The sequence below is a fragment of the Sminthopsis crassicaudata genome, chromosome 2 (assembly GCF_048593235.1).
Source record: "Sminthopsis crassicaudata isolate SCR6 chromosome 2, ASM4859323v1, whole genome shotgun sequence".
In the NCBI taxonomy this organism is placed as follows: Eukaryota; Metazoa; Chordata; class Mammalia; order Dasyuromorphia; family Dasyuridae; genus Sminthopsis; species Sminthopsis crassicaudata.
Window position 1 is genome coordinate 506,369,457 of NC_133618.1, and position 19,928 is coordinate 506,389,384.

General features: G+C 43.5%; 1 protein-coding gene across 2 annotated transcripts in view; it reads left to right on the plus strand.

The window, feature by feature from the left end:
* RXRA (retinoid X receptor alpha) overlaps window positions 1–18,756 on the plus strand; it is a 271,189-nt gene extending 252,433 nt beyond the window's left edge. For both annotated transcript variants that reach the window (XM_074294066.1, XM_074294067.1), the window contains 3 exons: window positions 621–712; window positions 6,980–7,085; window positions 11,091–18,756. In XM_074294066.1, the coding sequence (XP_074150167.1) occupies window positions 621–712; window positions 6,980–7,085; window positions 11,091–11,238 (346 nt within the window). In that variant the 3' untranslated portion in view covers window positions 11,239–18,756. The remainder of the gene's footprint in view (window positions 1–620; window positions 713–6,979; window positions 7,086–11,090) is intronic.
* The last annotated feature ends 1,172 nt before the right edge of the window (window positions 18,757–19,928 follow it).

Here is a 19,928-nt window from a genome sequence, read left to right on the forward strand (position 1 = left end):
TTTCATATGAAGGCAGCGGCAAGACTCCAAACTCACTTCTGCCCAACTGTTAACATCATCCTCTCCTTGATCTCCAGTCTCCAGTTTAATAATGATTGACCCTGTTCCCTGTGTCTTTGAGCCAAATCTAAACAGACATTGGTGTGTGAAGGGAAAAGAGCTCGTTTAAACATAAACACTTGAAAAAACACACAAAAATGAATACTAAAAAGAGCTGGCAGAAGAGTTACATTTTATAGTACTCCTCTCTCTCTCTCTCTGTCTGTCTCTCTCTCTGTCTCTCTCTGTCTCTGTCTCTCTCTCTCTCTCTGTCTCTCTCTGTCTCTCTGTCTCTCATTGTCTCTCTCTCTGTCTCTCTCTCTTTCTCTCTCTCTCTCTCTGTCTCTCTCTCTCTGTCTCTCTCTGTCTCTCTGTCTCTCTCTCTCTTTGTTTTGAGAAAAATTTCCCTGATATGATATTCCTTCTTTAAAATTTCTGCAGAAGTTATTCCCAGTTTCAGCCCTGCTTTATCACTCAAGAATGACACAATATCCTGACACTTTGTCAGCATGATCTCAAGAGAAGGGGGGGACCCTCGTCTGATGGGGTGTCTTGTGTTCTATGTTTCCTCCTTCCTGCAGAGTCCTGACAGAACTTGTGTCAAAAATGCGAGACATGCAGATGGACAAGACAGAGCTGGGCTGCCTGAGAGCCATTGTCCTCTTCAACCCCGGTACGTTCTTTCTTCTCTTTTAGCTTAAAAAAAAAAAAAAAAAAAGCAAATCCAGACTCCAGAGTCAGTGAGAGCTACAGTAACAACACACCGTTTACTTGGTTCTTCTTTGTGGAACTGAAAGATCAGATTGCATATAATGGGGAACTCAGGGATGAGGGGCTAGAGACTAATTCCAGATTCTTTGGATGCTCTCAGCCTTGGTGAACAGCAGTTCCCAGATGTTTTTGGTTAAGGACCCTCTAGGCATCTGACTATCATTTGAGAACCCCGTTTTTAAATAGCCGTGCTTTGTCTTTATGGTTCACAGTGTTTCTTTATCTTTACAGTATCTCTCTCTGTTTATATTATTTTTCCTTCCTCTGCATGCAGACTCTTCCCCTATCCCCTGCTTTTTCTGTGTTGCCCTCTGCTCCCAACCATCTTTCCTAGTAGAATCTTCCAGCTCCAGTGGAATCCTCACATTCTGCAACAGAATTCCCAAGTTCTGCCATTAATGTTCTAGTTGAGATGGGCAAGGTCCATGAGAGATTCCTTCTTGGCAGTAACTAGCCTGATTTCTCTGAGGCCCCAGGCTAAATTGCAAGGTTGTGGTAAGAGGCAGGTCTCAGCAGTTTTTATTCTTGAAATTTCTGTGCAAGGACCTTTAGAAATAGTCTTTGTACAGCTACAGAAAAAGCACTGGGAGCCAGGAGACTTGGGCTCTACGTCCTGATTCTTCCACTTAGTAAAGTGAGACTGTGGCTCCTTGAAGGAGGGATGGATTAGCACGGTACCTGCCACAGAGCAGACGTTTAATAAATGCTTGCCAGTTGATTAGTTAATAGCCATGTGACCCTTAGCCAATTACTTCCCTTCTCTCACTTCCTCCACACTAGACTGCAAAATTTCCATATTCTTTTCTATGGTAACATCATTGGATATATTCTATTGTTTTATTCAAGACAATCAGAACTATTATGTCATCCTTGACAGTCTGTGAGATGAAAGCCATATTAATTGTCATTTTTTTCATCAATGGCTATTACAGAGTTTCCCTTCCTGGGGAAATTACTAAACAATTTTATATTAATAGCCCATAATTCTTCATCTAAATGTATCTGAGTCACTTAAGTCAGCCCCGTCCTCTGGCTGCCATGTGTCAGTTATTCACTCGGGATCATTGTAATGGCTTGGTTTGCAGAGTTGGTACACCTCACCTTGCTCAGGGCATTTTCCAAGGAAGAAGCAGAAAAAGCTTCTTTAGATAATGTAGATTTGAGAAATAGAAAGAAAAACAGAGATATGATTCAAAGTTATTAAACCAAACACATACCAAAATACATGTGTTCCCTTTAGCCTGCTGCAAGATGACTATATACTGCACTGACATGCTCAACTGTCATTAATGATTGATGGTTACCTTCCTTTAAGAAAAGCCCAAATGGTCTAATCGACCATGACTGGCTCAATTGGCCATGCTCTTGTTCTTAGATTTGGAGATAGGTTAGAAAGCAAGTCCATTCACTACCCAGGGAATGGGATGATGTGGAATTCAGCAAACATTTATGTAGAAGGTAGCAGGAGATGCAAGGCCTGTCTGAATAGCTTTTTAAAGGAAGTAATGTGGGTTCAAAATTCGGGAGAATCTGTCCTTTACTACTTGGGTGTTTATAATTAAATCACTTGACCATTCTGGGTCTTATTTTCCTTACATAAAATGAGAGATATTGAACATTTAAGGAGTCTGTAATCTGATAAAATTGTCTTTGAGTGGCTCCTGCAGACACAGAATGTGTTTGGTAATGGCTTGAAGAAACCCACTTGAGCAGAGATGTCAAGTGAAAGTTGAGAAGGGGTGGGGAGAGAAGAGGGGGGATTTAGGACAGATTATGGCAAATTTGATCTCCAGAGATCTTTGGAAGACATAAAAAGAGTGCAAGAGGGAAAACTTGGCAAACCTCTAACCTCGGCATGAGGGTCAAGAATGTCTGCCGTGGAGACGAAAGGAGAAAAAGTAATAGACAGATTGGAGGGGACAGGTCCAAATGAGAAACGAAGGAGGGAGGCTGGTGTGATGAGATCATACAGTACAGACCTTAAGTATTACCACATTGAGATAGGACTTTGCTTTGCCAAACTAGTTAAAAATGTCCACTCTAGCATACAGAGCCATTTATCCCCCCATAGTCTTTACCTCACAGTTTAACTATGACAGCCCCATAAATGTTACCCCTGCTCCTCAAGCCCTGGATCGTATCCAGCTGGAGAAGCTGGAGCAGCGAGCCTGCAAAGCGCAGGCTTGGTAAGAAAGGGGCACTGGTCTGGAAGAACTAGGGAACTGTGCTGGGAGAGGGTAGGAAAGCTCAGAAATCCTGGGTTCCAGGGCTTGCTCTGCCACTTACTACTTCGGAAAGAGCATTTTCTTTTCTGTGCTGAAATATTCTCAACCATAAAGTGGAGCGTTTGGATAGAAATTCTTTAAAGCCCTTTCCAGTTGTGGGATGCTGTGCTGGTTTTTGAATCATCCTCATCATCTGTGTAGATTTCCTGAGTGCCTCTCCTATTCTCAGTTTTGAATACTAGAAAGATACAGAAGCAAAATCCATAAATTTGGGAAGCAGGATGAGGAATTATTGGCCTAATCTGACATTGAGACATTGTCATAAATCATCCTCATCATCCTCATCAGTTTAGATTCTGAAGAGACTCAGACCATCTAGTCCAGCCCTTTCATTTTACAGAAGAAAACGAGATCTTTATAATGCCTTGTCCAAGGTCAAATGGATGAATGAGCGATCTCATTACCTGGATGGTAAATGTGACAGAATTAGAGATTTTTTTTTTTTTAAGAGAATTGGGTCTTCCTCTCATCCAATCTGAAAGGGCAGGAACTACTCAGAGGTCTCTTTCTACTCTGATGGACATAAAACCTTTGACCTATTCCATTTCTGACCTGAGCTGATTCATCCCTCCTTGGTTACCTGGTGAACCTCAGCTCCCTGATGCTTACCATATATTTATTAATGTTGACCCTAGTGCAGACACCCAATCTGCTCAGCCTTCTGTAACACAGAACTCCCAAGCTCAAGGGATCTTCCATCCTCAGTCTCTCAAGTAGCAGGGATTCCAGGTAGGAGTCACCATGCCTGATCAAAATCAGTGATTTTGACTTCTATAGGACCTCAGAGATCATCTCATTAACTTTCCTCATTTTGTTTTATTTTATTTTTTTAGAGTCAACAACAAAAGTCTCTGACTTTTATATATAATAGCATTTTTATTTTTAAAATACATGCAAAGATAGTTTTCAGTATTCACCCTTGCAAAACCCTGTTCCAAATCTTTCTCCCTCCCCTCTCCCCATCTCTAGAGAGCAAGTAATCCAATATAGGTTAAACATGTGCAATTCTTCTAACATATTTACACAATTATCATAATACACACAAAAAATCAGATCAAAAGGGGGGAAAAGTTAATCTCCCTCATTTTAGAGAAAAGAAATTGAGATCTAGAATGGTTAAGTGATTTGCCTGAAATAAAATCCTGTTTTTGGACTCCAAATCCCTCTATATTTATTTAGCCCTGTGCTTTCTAGACCTTGATTCAGACTTATAGACAAGGTTCTCTTGCCTGTATGTGGTAGGGAATGGGAGATGAGAACCAAGGTTTTCTTCCCATCAAGTTAAGCTCTTTTTCTACTATGCCATAAAAGGGGAGGTAGTTACAGGACCAACCACAGGTCATTCTACATTCCTAGTGGTTATTAAAGTTGTAAAACTCATTGCCACAACGGGAGGTAAAGGTGGAGAACATAAAGAAATTCCAAAACATTTCGGATAATGTCTTCATGACCACGTTAGAGCTTGTCATTAAGGGAAGGTGAAGAGTGTGTTGGATGCCTTTGACTATAAAGGTGATGACAAACAGGGAGGCTGCAAAATGGGGGCTATTGTGAGGATCAAATGGGATAACATATTTGTAAAGTTATTAGCACATAGTCAACCTTCCCTCCCTTGATTTTCCCATAAAAGTTCTCGTTAGCTCAGTTACCCCATCAGAAGCTCAGTTCTGGGCTAGAGGGGCTTGGGAGCTGCCTCCAAGAGTCACTGAAAGTTGGTTTTGTATGATGTCCTGAAAACATGAAACCTTCTTTCTCTCTTCTTCTTCTTCTTCTTCTTCTTCTTCTTCTTCTTCTTCTTCTTCTTCTTCTTCTTCTCTCTTCTTCTTCTTCTTCTTCTTCTTCTTCTTCTTCTTCTTCTTCTTCTTCTTCTTCTTCTTCTTCTTCTTCTTCTTCTTCTTCTTCTTCTTCTTCTTCTTCTTCTTCTTCTTCTTCTTCTTCTTCTTCTTTCTTCTTCTTCTTCTTCTTCTTCTTCTTCTTCTTCTTTCTTCTCTCTTCTTCTTCTTCTTCTTCTCTTCTTCTCCTTCTTCTCCTTCTTCTTCTTCTTCTTCTTCTTCTTCTTCTTCTTCTTCTTCTTCTTCTTCTTCTTCTTCTTCTCCTTCTTCTCCTTCTTCTCCTTCTTCTCCTTCTTCTCTCTTCTTCTCTTCTTCTTCTTCTTCTTCTTCTTCTTCTTCTTCTTCTTTTCTTCTTCTTCTTCTTCTTCTTCTCCTTCTTCTCCTTCTCTCCTTCTTCTCTTCTTCTCCTTCTTCTCCTTCTTCTTCTTCTTCTTCTTCTTCTTCTTCTTCTTCTTCTTCTTCTTCTTCTTCTTCTTCTTCTCCTTCTTCTCCTTCTTCTCCTTCTCCTTCTTCTCCTTCTTCTCCTTCTTCTCCTTCTTCTCCTTCTTCTCTTCTCTTCTTCTCTCTTCTCTCTTCTTCTTCTTCTTCTTCTTCTTCTCTTCTTCTTCTGTCTTCTTCTTCTTTCTTCTTCTTCTTCTTCTTCTTCTTCATTCGTCTCTTCTTCTTCTTCTCTTCTTCTTCTTCTTCTTCTTCTTCTTCTTCTTCTTCTTCTTCTCTTCTTCTCTTCTTCTTCTTCTTCTTCTCTTTCTTCTTTCTTCTCTTTTCTTCTTTTCTTCTTTTCTTCTTCTTTCTTCTTCTTTTTTTTTTTTTTTTAAGGAAATCATCTTTTATTAGTTGCTGAGGCAAAAATAAACAAAAATTTAATCCCCTAACAACCAAACTTCTGGTAACTAACCTCTCCACACTTGGGCTGATTTTTGGACAGTATTTTTATGTTCGCATGTGTATCCATGAATGTTACTTCTCTGTACTTTTCCATAAGGCCTTATTCTATAGTAGCTGATGGTCTTTGGCTGACACTTAGATTGCCCCTCTTTTCACACAGGTGAGAGCCAAACAGTCCTCTCTCTTCCTTGTTCACCGTGGTGGTCCTGGTGGGATGCCATTTAAGGAGAGAATCAAATTTCCTCACCTAGCTTCTAGAATCCCTAGAAGACTTAAAGCTAGAAGAAATCTTAAGAAATCATTTAGTCTAGCCCTATAATTTTATAATTGAGGAAACAAAGGTGATTTCAAATGATTTCCCCGGGGTCACAGGGATAAGGAGCAGAACTAGAATGTGAAACCTGGTTTCCGATGTCAAATCCCCAACTGAACCCGGTGCATCATGTCTGCAGCCCAATTAATTTAACAATCCCCCTGATTTTCACACTGAGCTATTATTTACTAACTATTAGAGAAAAGATGAGGGGCCTTGGGGAATGGAAGATAGAAGGATGATCTAGCATCAACCTGAAGAATGACTCATCAATCACCAAGTGTCTGTGAATGGTGTCTATGAACAACACCCCTTGGTGGGAATGTTGGAGTAAAAGTGACCGGGTCCCTGTCAGCGGCAAGTGCCCATTCTAGCCAGGGAGACAGCACTGACACACAGGAAATGTACAGGACAATTAAGCGTCCGACTTCCTAGTATCCCTTGTTGGTAATAGGTGCCCGGAGAAGAGAGACTGAACTAGGGCAGCCAGGCAGCTTCAGAGAGGGGGTAGTGTTTGAATTCGCTTTGGAAGGAAGCATTGGCTTGGGTAGGAGATGGCGGGGGAAAGACTTTCATGGTAAGAGCTGTAGGGTACCAGAAGGTGAGCAGTGGTGCACAATGGGAAAGTAAGGTTGGAGACGTTGGATGGGGGCTGACATCAGTCTGGCAAAGAGTTTGACCTTTCATGACTTCAGAGGGAAAGACTTCCTATGTAGACAGCTTCTCCAGGTCTCATCGTCTTGGAGATCATTTACCAGTGGTGTGCGCTCTGCCTTTTTGAGGGAAGGACCCAAATTTGCCAACTCTCACAGCCAAGCTGAGCCTAACCTTTGAAATTTCTGCTTCCCGTCCAGACTCTAAAGGACTTTCCAACCCTGCGGAAGTAGAAGCCCTACGAGAGAAAGTTTACGCTTCCCTCGAAGCCTACTGCAAACACAAGTATCCGGACCAGCCTGGAAGGTGAGCCTTCTTCTAGACCCGGGATGTAACGGCTCTCCCCTGGGAATAATGTTCTGTGAAGCCGTAAAGGAAATGGGGAATGAGGAGTAGAGCCTTTCAAATTGTAAAGTCTTAGAACTGATCCCATGCTTGAAAGAGATTCTTGGGCAAGCAGTGGGTAGAAGTTACCGAGAGAGGCTTTTGCTTGCTAGAAGTGGTGGTGGGGAAGCGCTGGGTCTCTTTGGAGCCATCCCTAGAGTCCAAGGTTTGGTCAGTGGCTTTCTTCGGACCACCCCTATTGTCCCCCCTTCCCCCTGTCAGTGGTGAGGGCACATTCTAGCCCAGAGAGCCCCGTTCCCTCGGATGAGGAAGGTTGTATCCAATAACCTCGACGTGGTTGGTAGCTGAGATGGGATGTTTCCTGCTAAGAGCAGATTATCCTACTTTCTGAGGCTAGCCCCCTGAATGGAAACCAGTTCGGTCCCTATGTCCCCCCCCTTCCTCCAGTCTCCTCATCCCCTCCTGTGCATACCCTGCTGTCTGTCTGAGTTTTCAGCTGAGTCTTGCAGCTTCCTGCCCAGGTAGGAAAGGGCCAGCCAAGGCACAGGGAGGAACAAGCCTGTTGGTTTTATTCACTTCCAGGCAGAGGGAATAAGAGAAGGTTCCAAATGGGTTTGGGTAAATCCTTGGTTGACAGATCAATAGCATCCCGAGGCCTAATCCTCCGCGAGCATCCTGAGACAGTTTCATGCTTTTTCTCTGGCTGGAGGAATGGATGAGTCAGGGAGCAGATTCCCCATCAGTTGCCCATGTGGTCCCATGGGCGGGCGCCCACCTCATTGGGTGTTTTTCCGACCCATCACCGTTGCTGCCTTTATAGAGGAATCTGGGCCTAGGGCAGGCTCTCTCACCCTTCCTTGGGAACAGTCACCCACAGACTTTGGGCTGGCAAGCTCACGGTTAACTGTCCGAGCTCTGTGCAGCCATCATCTGGTTCAGTTTAAAGTGAAACTTCCTGGACGGGGTGGGGGTGGGGGATGGCAGGGCTGATTTGTTTTTCCTGGATTCTTGCCTAACATTCTCGCCAGCTCAGCAGAAAACAGCCCGTTCCCTGGCCTTCCTCCAACCTTTAAACTGCATTTTCGGCTCTAAAATGCTGATTGTATAGCAACAAACCACAAGGATTTTTTTTTCCTTAAAGACATTGTTAATTATTAATAAGGCTAGCTCCCCCCCACCCCACCCCTAGTTCACTGCCCATACCGAGGCCCCTGTATGTAGCAGCCAGCAGAGTGGAGGCTTACAAACAGCTTAGAGAAATGTCTGAGTCTCTCCTTCTGGCTCTGTGGCCATGCATTTTTTTTCACATTCCCATTGGCAGCTGAGTGTGATCATGACACCAGTTTGCTCTTGAAGAGTTCTCTTTTTTAAAATGCTCTTTAATATTTTGCTTTCCCCCCAATCTCCACCCCACCCCCCACTTCCAAGCTCAAAGCCAAGAAGGGAGGTGAATGCTTTCAGTCCCTAAGTCCACATTAGGTCCCTGGTGAGGGGAGCAGGGAGAAAGAAACAGGGAGGGCCCGGAAGAGAAACCCCAGCCTTCTGGAATCATCTGACTCATTTTAGGCTTGGCAGGAAGGGCACGTGCTTAACTGCCCTGAGGTCGGGCTCCCTGCAGGATTTAAGGGGGGGGGGGCTTGGGTTCGGGTTCAAGTTCAATAGGAGTGGGTGGGACCTCTCTCCTATGAGAGTCATAACACTGATATCTGAGGAGTGAAATCAGAGCAAACAGAAGTTATCCAGAGGAAAAGCATGGAAATAGAAATCCATTACTCACAAGATTTTTTTTGTAATTCACTGTCTGCCTGTCAGGGAGACAGAAGGATAGGGCTTGGGTCTTTCTATCTCTCCGACCCACCTCTCTCTTTCTGTCCATAAGGACAGAATTCACAATCTAGCTAGAAAGACATTTTAATACAGGGAAGAGGTAAAAACAAATCAAAAACAGTTTTAATCATCTACTGTGTGTCAAGGACTGCTCATGGGCAGAAATCATGTTAGATTCTGTCTGGGGATAAAATGTACATGTGTAAATATGTACAGAATATATACAAGGTATAGTTTTTGAGGGGAAAGCACTAGCAGCTGAGACAGAAACACTAGAGTAGGAGGACAGTGAGTTAGTAAGAAAGTCTTCATGTATATCAGCACAGTTTGGGGGGAAAAACCAGGATTCCAGGAAGCTTAGCATAGTGCCTGGGATATAGTAGGTGTTTCATAGATGTTGATTGATTGAAGCAAATTTGAGATGGGATTGTGTGTTCCAAGAATAGGGAGGGTGGGGTAGGGAGATGGGACAGTTTGTACAGAGGTACAAAAACAGGAGTTAAAATGCCTTGTATGAGGAACACTTAGGACAGCTTGGTTGGAAGTGTGGGAAGGAAAGCGATGTGTGTGTATATATATATACATATATATATATATATACACTCATGCGCACATACACACACACTAAGGCTGGAAAGACAGATTTGAAATAAAGCAGAGGAGTCAGGAGGGATAGAAATTAAGAGTTATGCACAAATATAAAGTAAAAAAATCAGGAGTAGAATTTTTTAGGTAAACAAAATAGGAATAGTAATCATGGTCTCAGAAAAAGTTAAAGCTAAAATAGACTTAATCAGAAGAAAAAAATTAGGCAAATTACACTGTAGTCAGCCATATTAGTCAATATTGCTTTAGACTATTTAAAATAACTAGACAATGTAAGATTGGGATATTTCTGTGGTGTAGGAAATGATGAGTTGGTGAATTTAGAAAAAACGTGGAAAGACTTGGACTTAGAAAGATGGTATCCACCTTCAGAAAAACAGGATAAACAAGCATAGTACAGTCTTACATAGATGCATATGAATGTATGTATGATTATAGATATCTGTGTATATGTGGGAGAAAAAGGGAAAAAAAGAATAAAGTGAAAAGTGAATAGCAGAGGACAAAAGAAAACTTACAAGGAAGCAAAGATGGACAACTCTGAATACAATGTGTTGTATGTATTATATAAATTTTCTTGAAGTGGAAATTTAGTTTTATATCCTTATGTTCTTATGTATGAATCCTTGTGTTCTACTGTGCACATGACAATTTTTTTTCTTTTCCTATTTTGTATTTAAATTTTAAATAAATAAAAAAGGAATAGGAAAAAAACAAGATAGGTTGGAGCCAGTTTGTGATGCTTCTTTAAAACTAAAAGGAACTCTATATTTGTTCCTGGAGGTGATAGTGAGGGGAAGTGATTAGAGAGTTTATTGAGTAAGGAGAGGTGAGTAGAGTTTATTGAGTTAGAGAGTGAAGGGGTCAGACCTCCCAAAACAAAATGATAAAGAAGCTAGTACTAATTTAAGTGTTAAGTTTGAATACTAGGTATTTTAGGAGTTCAGAGAAGGATGGACCACTGTGGGTCACAGTCGTACAGGAAGGCTTTCTGTAGGTGATTTGCTTCTTCTCAGCTATAACTCCTAAAGTTCTAACCCTATCCCTACAGAACTCTTAAAGCCCTATCTATTGTAAAGAATTGTGATTTGTACTGTTCCTTTCAGGCTACTCTGAGAGGCATTCCTCTCTGGGAGGTTCTGACTTGATTAAACTGCTTTGGTTCTTGGGGATCCATTTTCCTGATCTAGTTAAAAGACCAGGGCAGGTATGAGAGCCAGGTGCTGCCCAAGGTCACAGGAAGGGCCTCTAGGTCCTGTGTATAAAAGGCTCACAGCCGGGGGTGCCGTAGAGGATATGCATTGGATTTGGAGGCAAAGGACCTGAGTTGGACTTGCAGCTCTACTGTTTCCCTTTGAGAAAGCGCATTCCCTTTTATGGGTCTCAGTTTCTGCAGCTGTAAAATTAGGGGTTTAGCTTGGCTCTTTAAGACTCCTTCAGCATTTAGCCGTATTCTGTGTTAGAAAGATTTTGTGTGCTTTTTGACTACCATTTGCTTCCCCTCATAATTCCCAATGTACTTCCTGTCTGCAGGTTCGCCAAGCTCTTGCTCCGTCTCCCCGCTCTCCGGTCCATCGGCCTGAAATGCTTGGAGCACCTCTTCTTCTTCAAGCTAATAGGAGATACCCCCATTGACACCTTCCTCATGGAGATGTTGGAGGCACCCCACCAAATGACATAGACCAAACCTCACCCCATTGGGTCAGCCCTTTTCTGTCCAGTGGGGAGCAGTCCCCGCCTCAAGTCCCCTCTCTGCTGATGCCAGAAAGATCTTCTGTTCTGTTCTTCTCCGCCTGGAGGACATCCCAGTATCTTCGCCTTGGTCCCTGTCTCCGTGCCGCCTTTTGCCCTTTGGGGCTGGTTTGCTCACTGCTCCACCTAAGGAATTTATTGTTATTACTTCTTTCTGATTACTTTTCTTGGGGAAAAAAGGCAGTGGAATCAGGACAACAAAAGGGGGGGAAATGGTGTAAAATCCAATCAAACCCTAACCCTTCCCACCTTCCTCCTGCTTGGTTCATTCATGTCCCTTGTTGCCGGCCACCCTTATTTTCTTGTGGGGACATGGGAGGATTCTCTGGAAATGGAGGTGGAGGACCAAGGAGAGGAGGAGCTAAATCCATGGGGCTTCTCTGGTCACAGGGGCTTTGGGGAGTATCTAATGGGGAGACAGAGGGATTGTCTTATTCTTGCTGTTTGTTTTTTCAAATCACCTGCTCCTTGGGGGTTTTTTTGTATGTTTTGTTTTTAATTATCCATTATTGCCTTTTTCAAAAAGAGGACATCTCTCAGTATTGGTGACCTTGACAGTGTCGGTACCCAGCTAACTCATGACTTGCACAGAGCATTGTCATCCTTGGAAAAGAGGAGGGAGAGAGAAAAAAGGAGCTGGGGGCCAGGCTTTCGTAGTAAGAGGCTCCCGCTGGCAGCCCCCCCTCTGCCCCTCCCGGGGAAGACTAGAGGAGGTGATTTTGGTGACTGCCACTTTACCCCACAATTACCCTCCACTCAGTGAGAGGGTACGTGCACCATTTTTCCAAAGATAACAAGCTATTATCTCAGCACCAGAGCCAATCAAAACATGAGCCAACTTCAATGTACAGATTTTTTTTTTTATTTTGGTTTGGTGGAGAGAGTGTTTCTTTAAGGCTACAGTGATTCAGATATCCTTTCCCTCACCTCCTTCTTCCCTTCTCTTAGCCTCCTAATTTCTCCTACTCATCCTGGATTCTAAGCCCTGGACACCCACACATGTGTTCACACTTGACCAAGGTCAGTCTTAACCCTTGAGTTCTGGTTTTTTTTCTTGCTTCCTAAATTTCTTTTTTCGATCCCTGAGTGGCGGAGACTAGCCACTTGAGTGTTTTGAGGACTTGCACTTCCTCGGTTTGGCTGTCTTATTATGGTCATCATTTAGCCCTTCAAGTAGTTTCTTGGAAGAAAACTGGCCATTCCAGATGTATTGTAGGCAGCTGTGAGCTCTGCAGCTCCCACACAAACATACATACACACATTCTAGTGAATCGTTTTATGTACCATTAATGCAGGTCAACTAAAAAGATTTTCTATTTGGGCAACTAGGTGGTTCTAATTGAGGTGTGTCACTGAGCCATCTGTTTCTTGAATCATTTCCATCTCTAAGACTTCCTTACTCAATTTTCTGTTATTCAGAGGACATTGAGATTTGAAGCAAAAAAAAGTGTTAAATCTTCTGAGTCTTATTCCACAATTAGGGCAACAAATTACACCCAAGAAAAGTTAACAACCTTTGGCCCACTGCTTGCCCATCCTAAAAAGCAAATTTCTTGGTGATACCTAAAGTTTTGTATCTGTTTCTCCTCCAGGTTATGTTTAGGAAATGTTGATGGTTGCTCTGGAGATAGCCTGGAAAATGCTAGGTTACTTTATGGTTATATGCCATTAGATTTCTCAAATAACATCATCTCAGACTTAATTGAAACTTTTTATTAATTCTCTTAGAAGACTCTATGAATCTTCTAGCTAATCTGTGAACTGTATGTAGTTCCATTTAAAATTTCTGATGAGACAGTTGTCCCATCTCATTTTGAATACTATCTTAAATAATGTGGGCTCACTAATTCCTGGGGTAGTTTATTCCATTGTCAGACAATGATTATTAAGTTCCTTCTTGGACTCACAAATCTTCCCCCTTACGGTTATTGTCCGATGATGTTTTAATTGTTTAACACTTCTCAGACTCCAGAAACCCATTGCTTTTATTATCAATAGATGATGTCCAGCTTAGGTAGTAGGAGTATCCATCTTCTTGTCTCTCTCAACAGCAGCATCTAGCTTGAATTTGGCCTAATTCTGCTGACTTCAGTACTTTCTTTTTCCATGCTCACCCTTCTGATGTTTTACTTTGAGGCTGGAATATTTCCTGTCAACAGAAAGAAATGATGAGAAAAGAGCTAGAGAAAACTAGGCTGGGGACTCTGGTTGAGGTAGGAGAAGGAAACGATCATTCTTTCAGAATTTACTTTTCCTAACAAAAGAGGGTTTTTTCAAGACTTAGTTAATATTAAGTTTGAGATAATAGGTTATACTTTTTTTAATGTTTTCCTTATACTTTCCCCTAGTTCCTATTTTTAGCCATAATTGCCCCTAGAAGCTCTCTCCTGTTTGAAGTGAGACAGTTTCAGCTATTGCCTGAGGAAGACCTCACACTGCTGCTCTTTGCTCCTCAGGTGTATCAATCCTGAATGTAAGAGGAGGGTACAGTTTAGTTAGTCCAGGCTGGAGGGAAAAGTTGACTTCTTTGTCCTTCAATCACCATCTTCCCCAAAGAGTATCCTAGCTGGTTCTGAATGACTGATTGAAAATTGGTTGTGACTGTGACATGAACTTTGTCCTTGGAACCAGAACACCAGCAAGCGGTCCAGACCTGGCCATTTTTGTGACAATGTGATCATAAATTCTTTCCCCTCTTGGAGGTTTGAATTCCTCATCTTTGAAATGAGAGGATTGGGCTAGATGAATTTCAAGACTGTTTCTAATATAGAAACTGTATTTGGCTGTAAGTTTGGGACCTTTTTCAATTCTGTTAGGTAGAAAGTACTGGTACACTTGTGCTCATAGGAGTGTGAAGAATTGGATCTACAATCAGCATATCTTGCCATCTTAAACAAAACTTATCAGGCAAAGCTCAAGAGCTAGTAGTCATCAGCCTTATGGAAGATAACCCCACATTTTTCTGGGCAATCCTTCTTTCCTTCCCACTTATTTTTAGTACCTTTCTCCTGTGGGAGAAAATGATGTTGCTCTTATCAGCCAGAAGAAAAAAACTGGAATGTCTGGACCTCATCTCCAGCTTTCCTGGGGCCTTTGTAATTTACCCTAATTCACACAGATCCTGCCTTGCTGGTCTGAGCAATGAAAAGTCTTGGATAAATGTAGACTCAGACTCATTTGGGAAGAGCCATGGATATAGCTTGTTGCTGAGAATTTGCCCTCATAGTGGTAAGGAATATTTTAGTGCCTTGAGTGGGCATCCAAGCATAGCTTAGTATCTTCTGTTTTTTCCATCATGTTCCAAAGCAAGAAGTTCCCCCCCCACCCCCATCCTCCCCAGGAAGTCTGATTATGGCACTGTAGCCTTAAATATACCACCTCATTTGCATGAATCCACAATAGGGTTTTATTTGATTCATTAATTTGTATTTCCTTAAACTCTGGCTTTTTTTCCTCTTATCATTATTATTGTTATTATTATAAATATACTGCTTGTTTGGAGAGGTGATATTTGGGTAAAATGGCACATTATTCAATAGAGAGTTAGGACTTTTATTTAACCAGACATTTAGTATTCTCACAAAAAATCTGGTTCAATTAAGGTGATTTTTTTTTGTAATTATTATTATTATTTTTTGGTGGGACAATCTTTAATTTTCTAAAGATAGCACTAACATCAGCTTGTTAACCACCCTTTGCCCCCAAATCCCTGTTCTGTCCCTTTTCTTCTGGCTTGGAGGGAAAAATAAGGCTAAAATGGAGCTTTGAGCAGTTAACAGCTGGTAAATACCCCCAGCAGCTTTGGCTGTCCAGTCCTGTAGCCTCCTCTTCTTTCTTCCCCTCTGGCTCCTAATGGGGTCCCCTCTTCAGCAAAGCCAGGAGAATGGCCATGGCCTGGAGCAACACCTGGACTGTTTGTGCATCTGATAGAGACTGCTGTTATCTCAGGAGAGGGCCTTAATCATTTGTGCACTTTGACCTCTGGGCAGTGTCTCTGTATTCTTATCACGCTGATGGAGTTCTGAGGAAATGCCACTTGCAGAAACCACCGGGGGCTTTCTTGGGACCTCCTGGCAGCAGAAAGGCCAGAATTCCTTATTTGCCTGGGCCATGCTCCCCCAAGTGAGACTTTTCCTTGGAAGCTGGCTAACCTAGTGGATGTTTCAGAGTATTCACCCCGGGGTCAATGGCACGGTTATTTACCATCCCATTAGTCCAGCTGAGTGGGCCTGCAAGGGCCTGCCCAGAGATGGAGGAGATTTCCTCTGAACAGTTGGCTCACACACACTGTGACCCAAGGCAAGGCATTTCTCTAGAGTCTTTGGGGTTGACCTCTGGCATATTAGTTTCTCCCATGGGGTTGGGGGAGCCCTGCCCTGGTGTTTTCTACCCCAAACTTGGGTCTGCAGCTGATAGAGAAGCTCTTGATGAAACCATCTTCTCCATGGCCTCCAAAAATGCCCGGGCAGAATTTGCAAAGCAGTGGATAATCAGCTGATGTTGTCCCCATCACTGAATGAATAAGGTGCATGATCTATTTTAAGTTGATACATATGTGTGTGTGCGTGTATACATGTATGTACTGTAGATATATACACTGTATATATATCCCCACTCACATATACATATATTATGCCTGTAGCAATTACAAATGTTTTGTGTTTATTTTTAATCAATTTCTTTTTTTTCTGTTTTCCTGTAAATTTGCTTCATGTAAGCAAGTACATAAGGACCCCTCCTTTGGTGAAATCCGGGTTCGAATGACTATCTCAAGATGAGGAGATGCATCTATTTTAAGATGCTGTTGGGTAACAGCTTTAGCAGTCCCCACTCTTTGGCAATGCCTTAGCTATGACAAACGTAGCTAAATGTCTAGAAAGAATGACGAGTAAACAAAGAGATAAGAAAAATGTCTAAAGCATCACTAGGTTAAAAAAAATCTATTTTTGTACAAATGTAATTTTATCCCTCGTGTATACTTGGATAATGTGTTTGGGGAGGGGGGAGGGAGTTGTTTTGTTTCGCTTCTAGAGATTATTGTATACACTTTCTTGGTAAACGTTCCGACTTGGAGATGGAGAATGGAAAAGAGGGAGGGAAATCTTCCAAACGTGTTTAAAGGCTTTATATGCAATCTCTTCAGAAATATTTTTATTTTATTTTATTATTGTTATTTTTGTTTCTGGAATGAAACTTCCAAGGTTTTTTCCTCCCCCCTCTCCCGACTTCTTTTGTAAGTCCTGTCCCGTTTTCGTTGAATAGCCTGGCAGTCCTGCAGCTCTGTTTTACTGTGAAATCCCGTCCATTTTTCATTGGTCACTCAAAAATCACTGCTGCAAATGCTAGGATTTTGATGAACAGTGGGATAGAATTTGTTGAACAGTGGGGTTAGAATTGTGTCCCCCCAAAAGTAATAATAATCAGGGGAGAAAAAGCAGAAACAAAGAAAATATCATTTAAAACTATCATTCAGTTCAAATTCTCTTTTGTTCTGTATGGGTATACTTTCGTTGGAGGTTGAAACAGTACTTTGATGAAATTCTATTTGCAGAGCTTTCTGAAGCTCTCCACTGTTCCCAAGCAAGGCCGCCTGCCAACCAAGCTCCTTCTCATGGCCTGCTTGAGTCCAAATGTTGTGATCATGGGCTCTAATGGTCAATGGCTTCCTCCCCTTGCCCAGATCCACAGGTTTGTGGGGAAGAGGAGAGATGAGGGGGGAGGGAAGGGAGTCAGTGAGTACAGTCAGTACCCACTTGAACTGGAGTCTCATGCTGTCATCAAACATTTCCCAGGAGAATACAAAAAGCATTGACATCCATTGTGCTTACCAAGTGGGCAGGGGGGCAGTGAGCCATGAAACTGACATACACTGGCTTTTGGTTTCCCCATGAACTTACCCAGCATTGAGCAGTGGGTTTTTTTCCCTTTTTTGTTTGATTATTGCCTTCTGGATCATTGAGAATTTTGTGATATTTATATCCAAAGCATTTAGGGGTGAAGTTTTCATTAAGCCGGGCCCATCTCTGCCTCCTCATTTTTCTCCTTTTATTTCTGTTTTCCCCCTCTGCCTGAATTGGTTGAACTCCAGAAAGCTCTTCAGAAGGATAAACTGGGCGAGTCTAGGGCCAAATGTTAGTGGATGTTCAAAGGAAATGGGAAGAGAGGAGCATCCTGTGACAACTCTGTCTCAACCAGCGTGACACGGGCTGGAAGGCACTTGTGGAGGGTGTCTTGCTACATCCCTGCTGTAGCTCACAAGCTGGTGAGTCACTTTAGACCGGGCTAAATATGTAGTAGCATTTGGTTTCCTCAGCAGAACCTCAAAATAAATGATGTAATATAACTGCCCGGGTAATAACAGGTTAATAATAGCCACCATCTGGCTCCATCTCGTGTGATAAATGCTTTTTGTCTCCAAGCTGTCTGAGAGCCCAGGGCTGCCCAGGATCCCCCGGGGGAAGCCTGGGCCCAAGTGGCAGGTACTGCAAGTCCTGAGAGAAGGGAGGAACACGGGCTCTAGTCCCCAGCTGCCTCGCCCCCATCCCACCCTGCCCCAGCTCCAGGCTGCTCCGGACAATGCCCCAGACCGTCCCTCTGTGACACGGGGAACAAAGCCGCAAGGAGGGCCTTGAATGTAACTACCCTGGGCCTGGGCCTGGAACAGACTGCAAGTTTATAGATTAGAAGAGAAGGGCATTTTCTGTTCTGGCGGCGGGGCACGGGAGTGGGAGGGAGAGAGACCCCCCTCAGACCAGCCGCTTCCTTCTGAAGGCAGCAATATTTAAGGCCTAGGACAATTACCCGGAGAAGGAGGGTATATGCTGCTGCTGCTTAGTCATTCAGGAAACGCGGGTCCCGTGTTGTCTGCCCTGCTTGAGTGAGGTGAAGGGGACAGGGAAATCGCAGAGGGCCAGTTGGCAACCAAAGACAGGCCTCGGGGCAGTTTTGGGGGCCCAACCAGAAATGAGCAGGAGAAAGACGACGGCTTTGGAGTTCCTTTCCCCACCAACCAGGAAGGGGCTTGAGAGGATTGTGAGTGCTCCCCTTCTCAGAGATGAGGGTGGCTGCGGCCTAACACTTGGGTCTCCTCTTGGCTCCCAGCAATGAATAAATCTGTTTGTATCACTTAATAAAGCAAAAGAAAACTGCTGATTCCAAATAGCCTTTCTCACTCTCACCGCTTTTCCTTTCCACTTTCCCCCCTGGTTATCGAGGCAGATGCCGTGGTCATGAATCGGGTCCTTTTTTTGTCCCATCCACTCAGAAGGGAGTGGGAGTGGGGAGTGAAAACAGTGGGACTAGGGGTGACCACCCCGAGAGGCTAAGAATACCCCATTTAGGTGTTGCTCATGCTTCTGCAGGGATCAAAGCTCCTATGCTGAACTTCTCTTGAACTTGTTGCTATCAACTTATTATGTTTAATGTAATAAAATCTGTTACGTATAAACCGGCCTGTGAGTCTTTCTTCTCCATCTTCCTGGCCCCGGGACCTGGCTGACAATGGGCAGTCCTCCAGGGGATGGCAGGGGAAGAAGCAGAAAAGCGAGGTTGGGAACCTTCCTGCAGACAGGGAAGAAGCCCTCTTCTTCACCCTCCTCTGGGCACACTCACTGGCTAGCCACAAGGCAAAGTTCCTGTGGCCCAATGGAAGCCTCATCCTCCTGCTGGTGCTGCTTAGCAACCCGCCAGGTGGCCTGTCTCCTTTAGCAGGTTTCCATAGCGATACCTGCCCGGGGTAGACTCTGTGGAGCAGACACAGAGGTTGGTGGCCCAAGGGAATTCTGGCCCACACCTGTACTTGAGAAGCCATGGTCCATGGCTGGCCTGTGCCCAGAAGCAGAGGCAAGGTAGAGCCGTACCCTGAAAGAACTTCTGGTTTGGAACACGGTCATCCTGGGAAAGGACTCCTCTCAAAGGGGGAGACCGGTAGTGGAGAGAACGCGGGACTTAGGGTCAGAAGGTCTGGGGGTCAGACTCTGATTTGTCCCCTAAACGTGTCCCTAGACAAGCCGTGACACTTGCATGACTCTTATTTTCATCATCTGTAAAGAAGAGGGGAATAATACTTGTGTTACTTAGCAGCATGAGAACATAGACTTCAAGTTGGGAAGGTTAAACTAATCCTTCCAGAGTAAATGGAAGCCAGAGAGCTTTGGGACTTGCTCACGCTGATGGCAGAGGTGGGATGTGAATCCTGAGCCACCATTATTAAGGGCATTTAAAAGGCTATATTATGAAGGGCTAGGTAATCTTGCGAAACAGGTGTGGCGCTGACCCCCAAAGCAAGAAAGGGCTTCCTGTGGGTGAGACAGGAGGGGGGCTAACTCAGCGAGGGATGCTGAGCACTCAGATTCTCCTGATACAGGAGCCTCCCCAGGTGATCGAGGATGCGGTGGGTGCATTGTTCATGTACCTGGAAGCCAGACCTCCACAATTTTGCAATGCCTCCCTCTGCACAGACAGACTCAAACTGAGAACCGGCTTATCTTTTACTAAGATAAAGCCTGTGGCAAGAGCCCATCGTTGAAAGCCAGACAGAGACTGGTCCTGGCACAAGGACTCCATAGCTTTGTAGCTGGGCAAGTCTGATCACTTCTTTGAACTTTGATTTCCTCATCT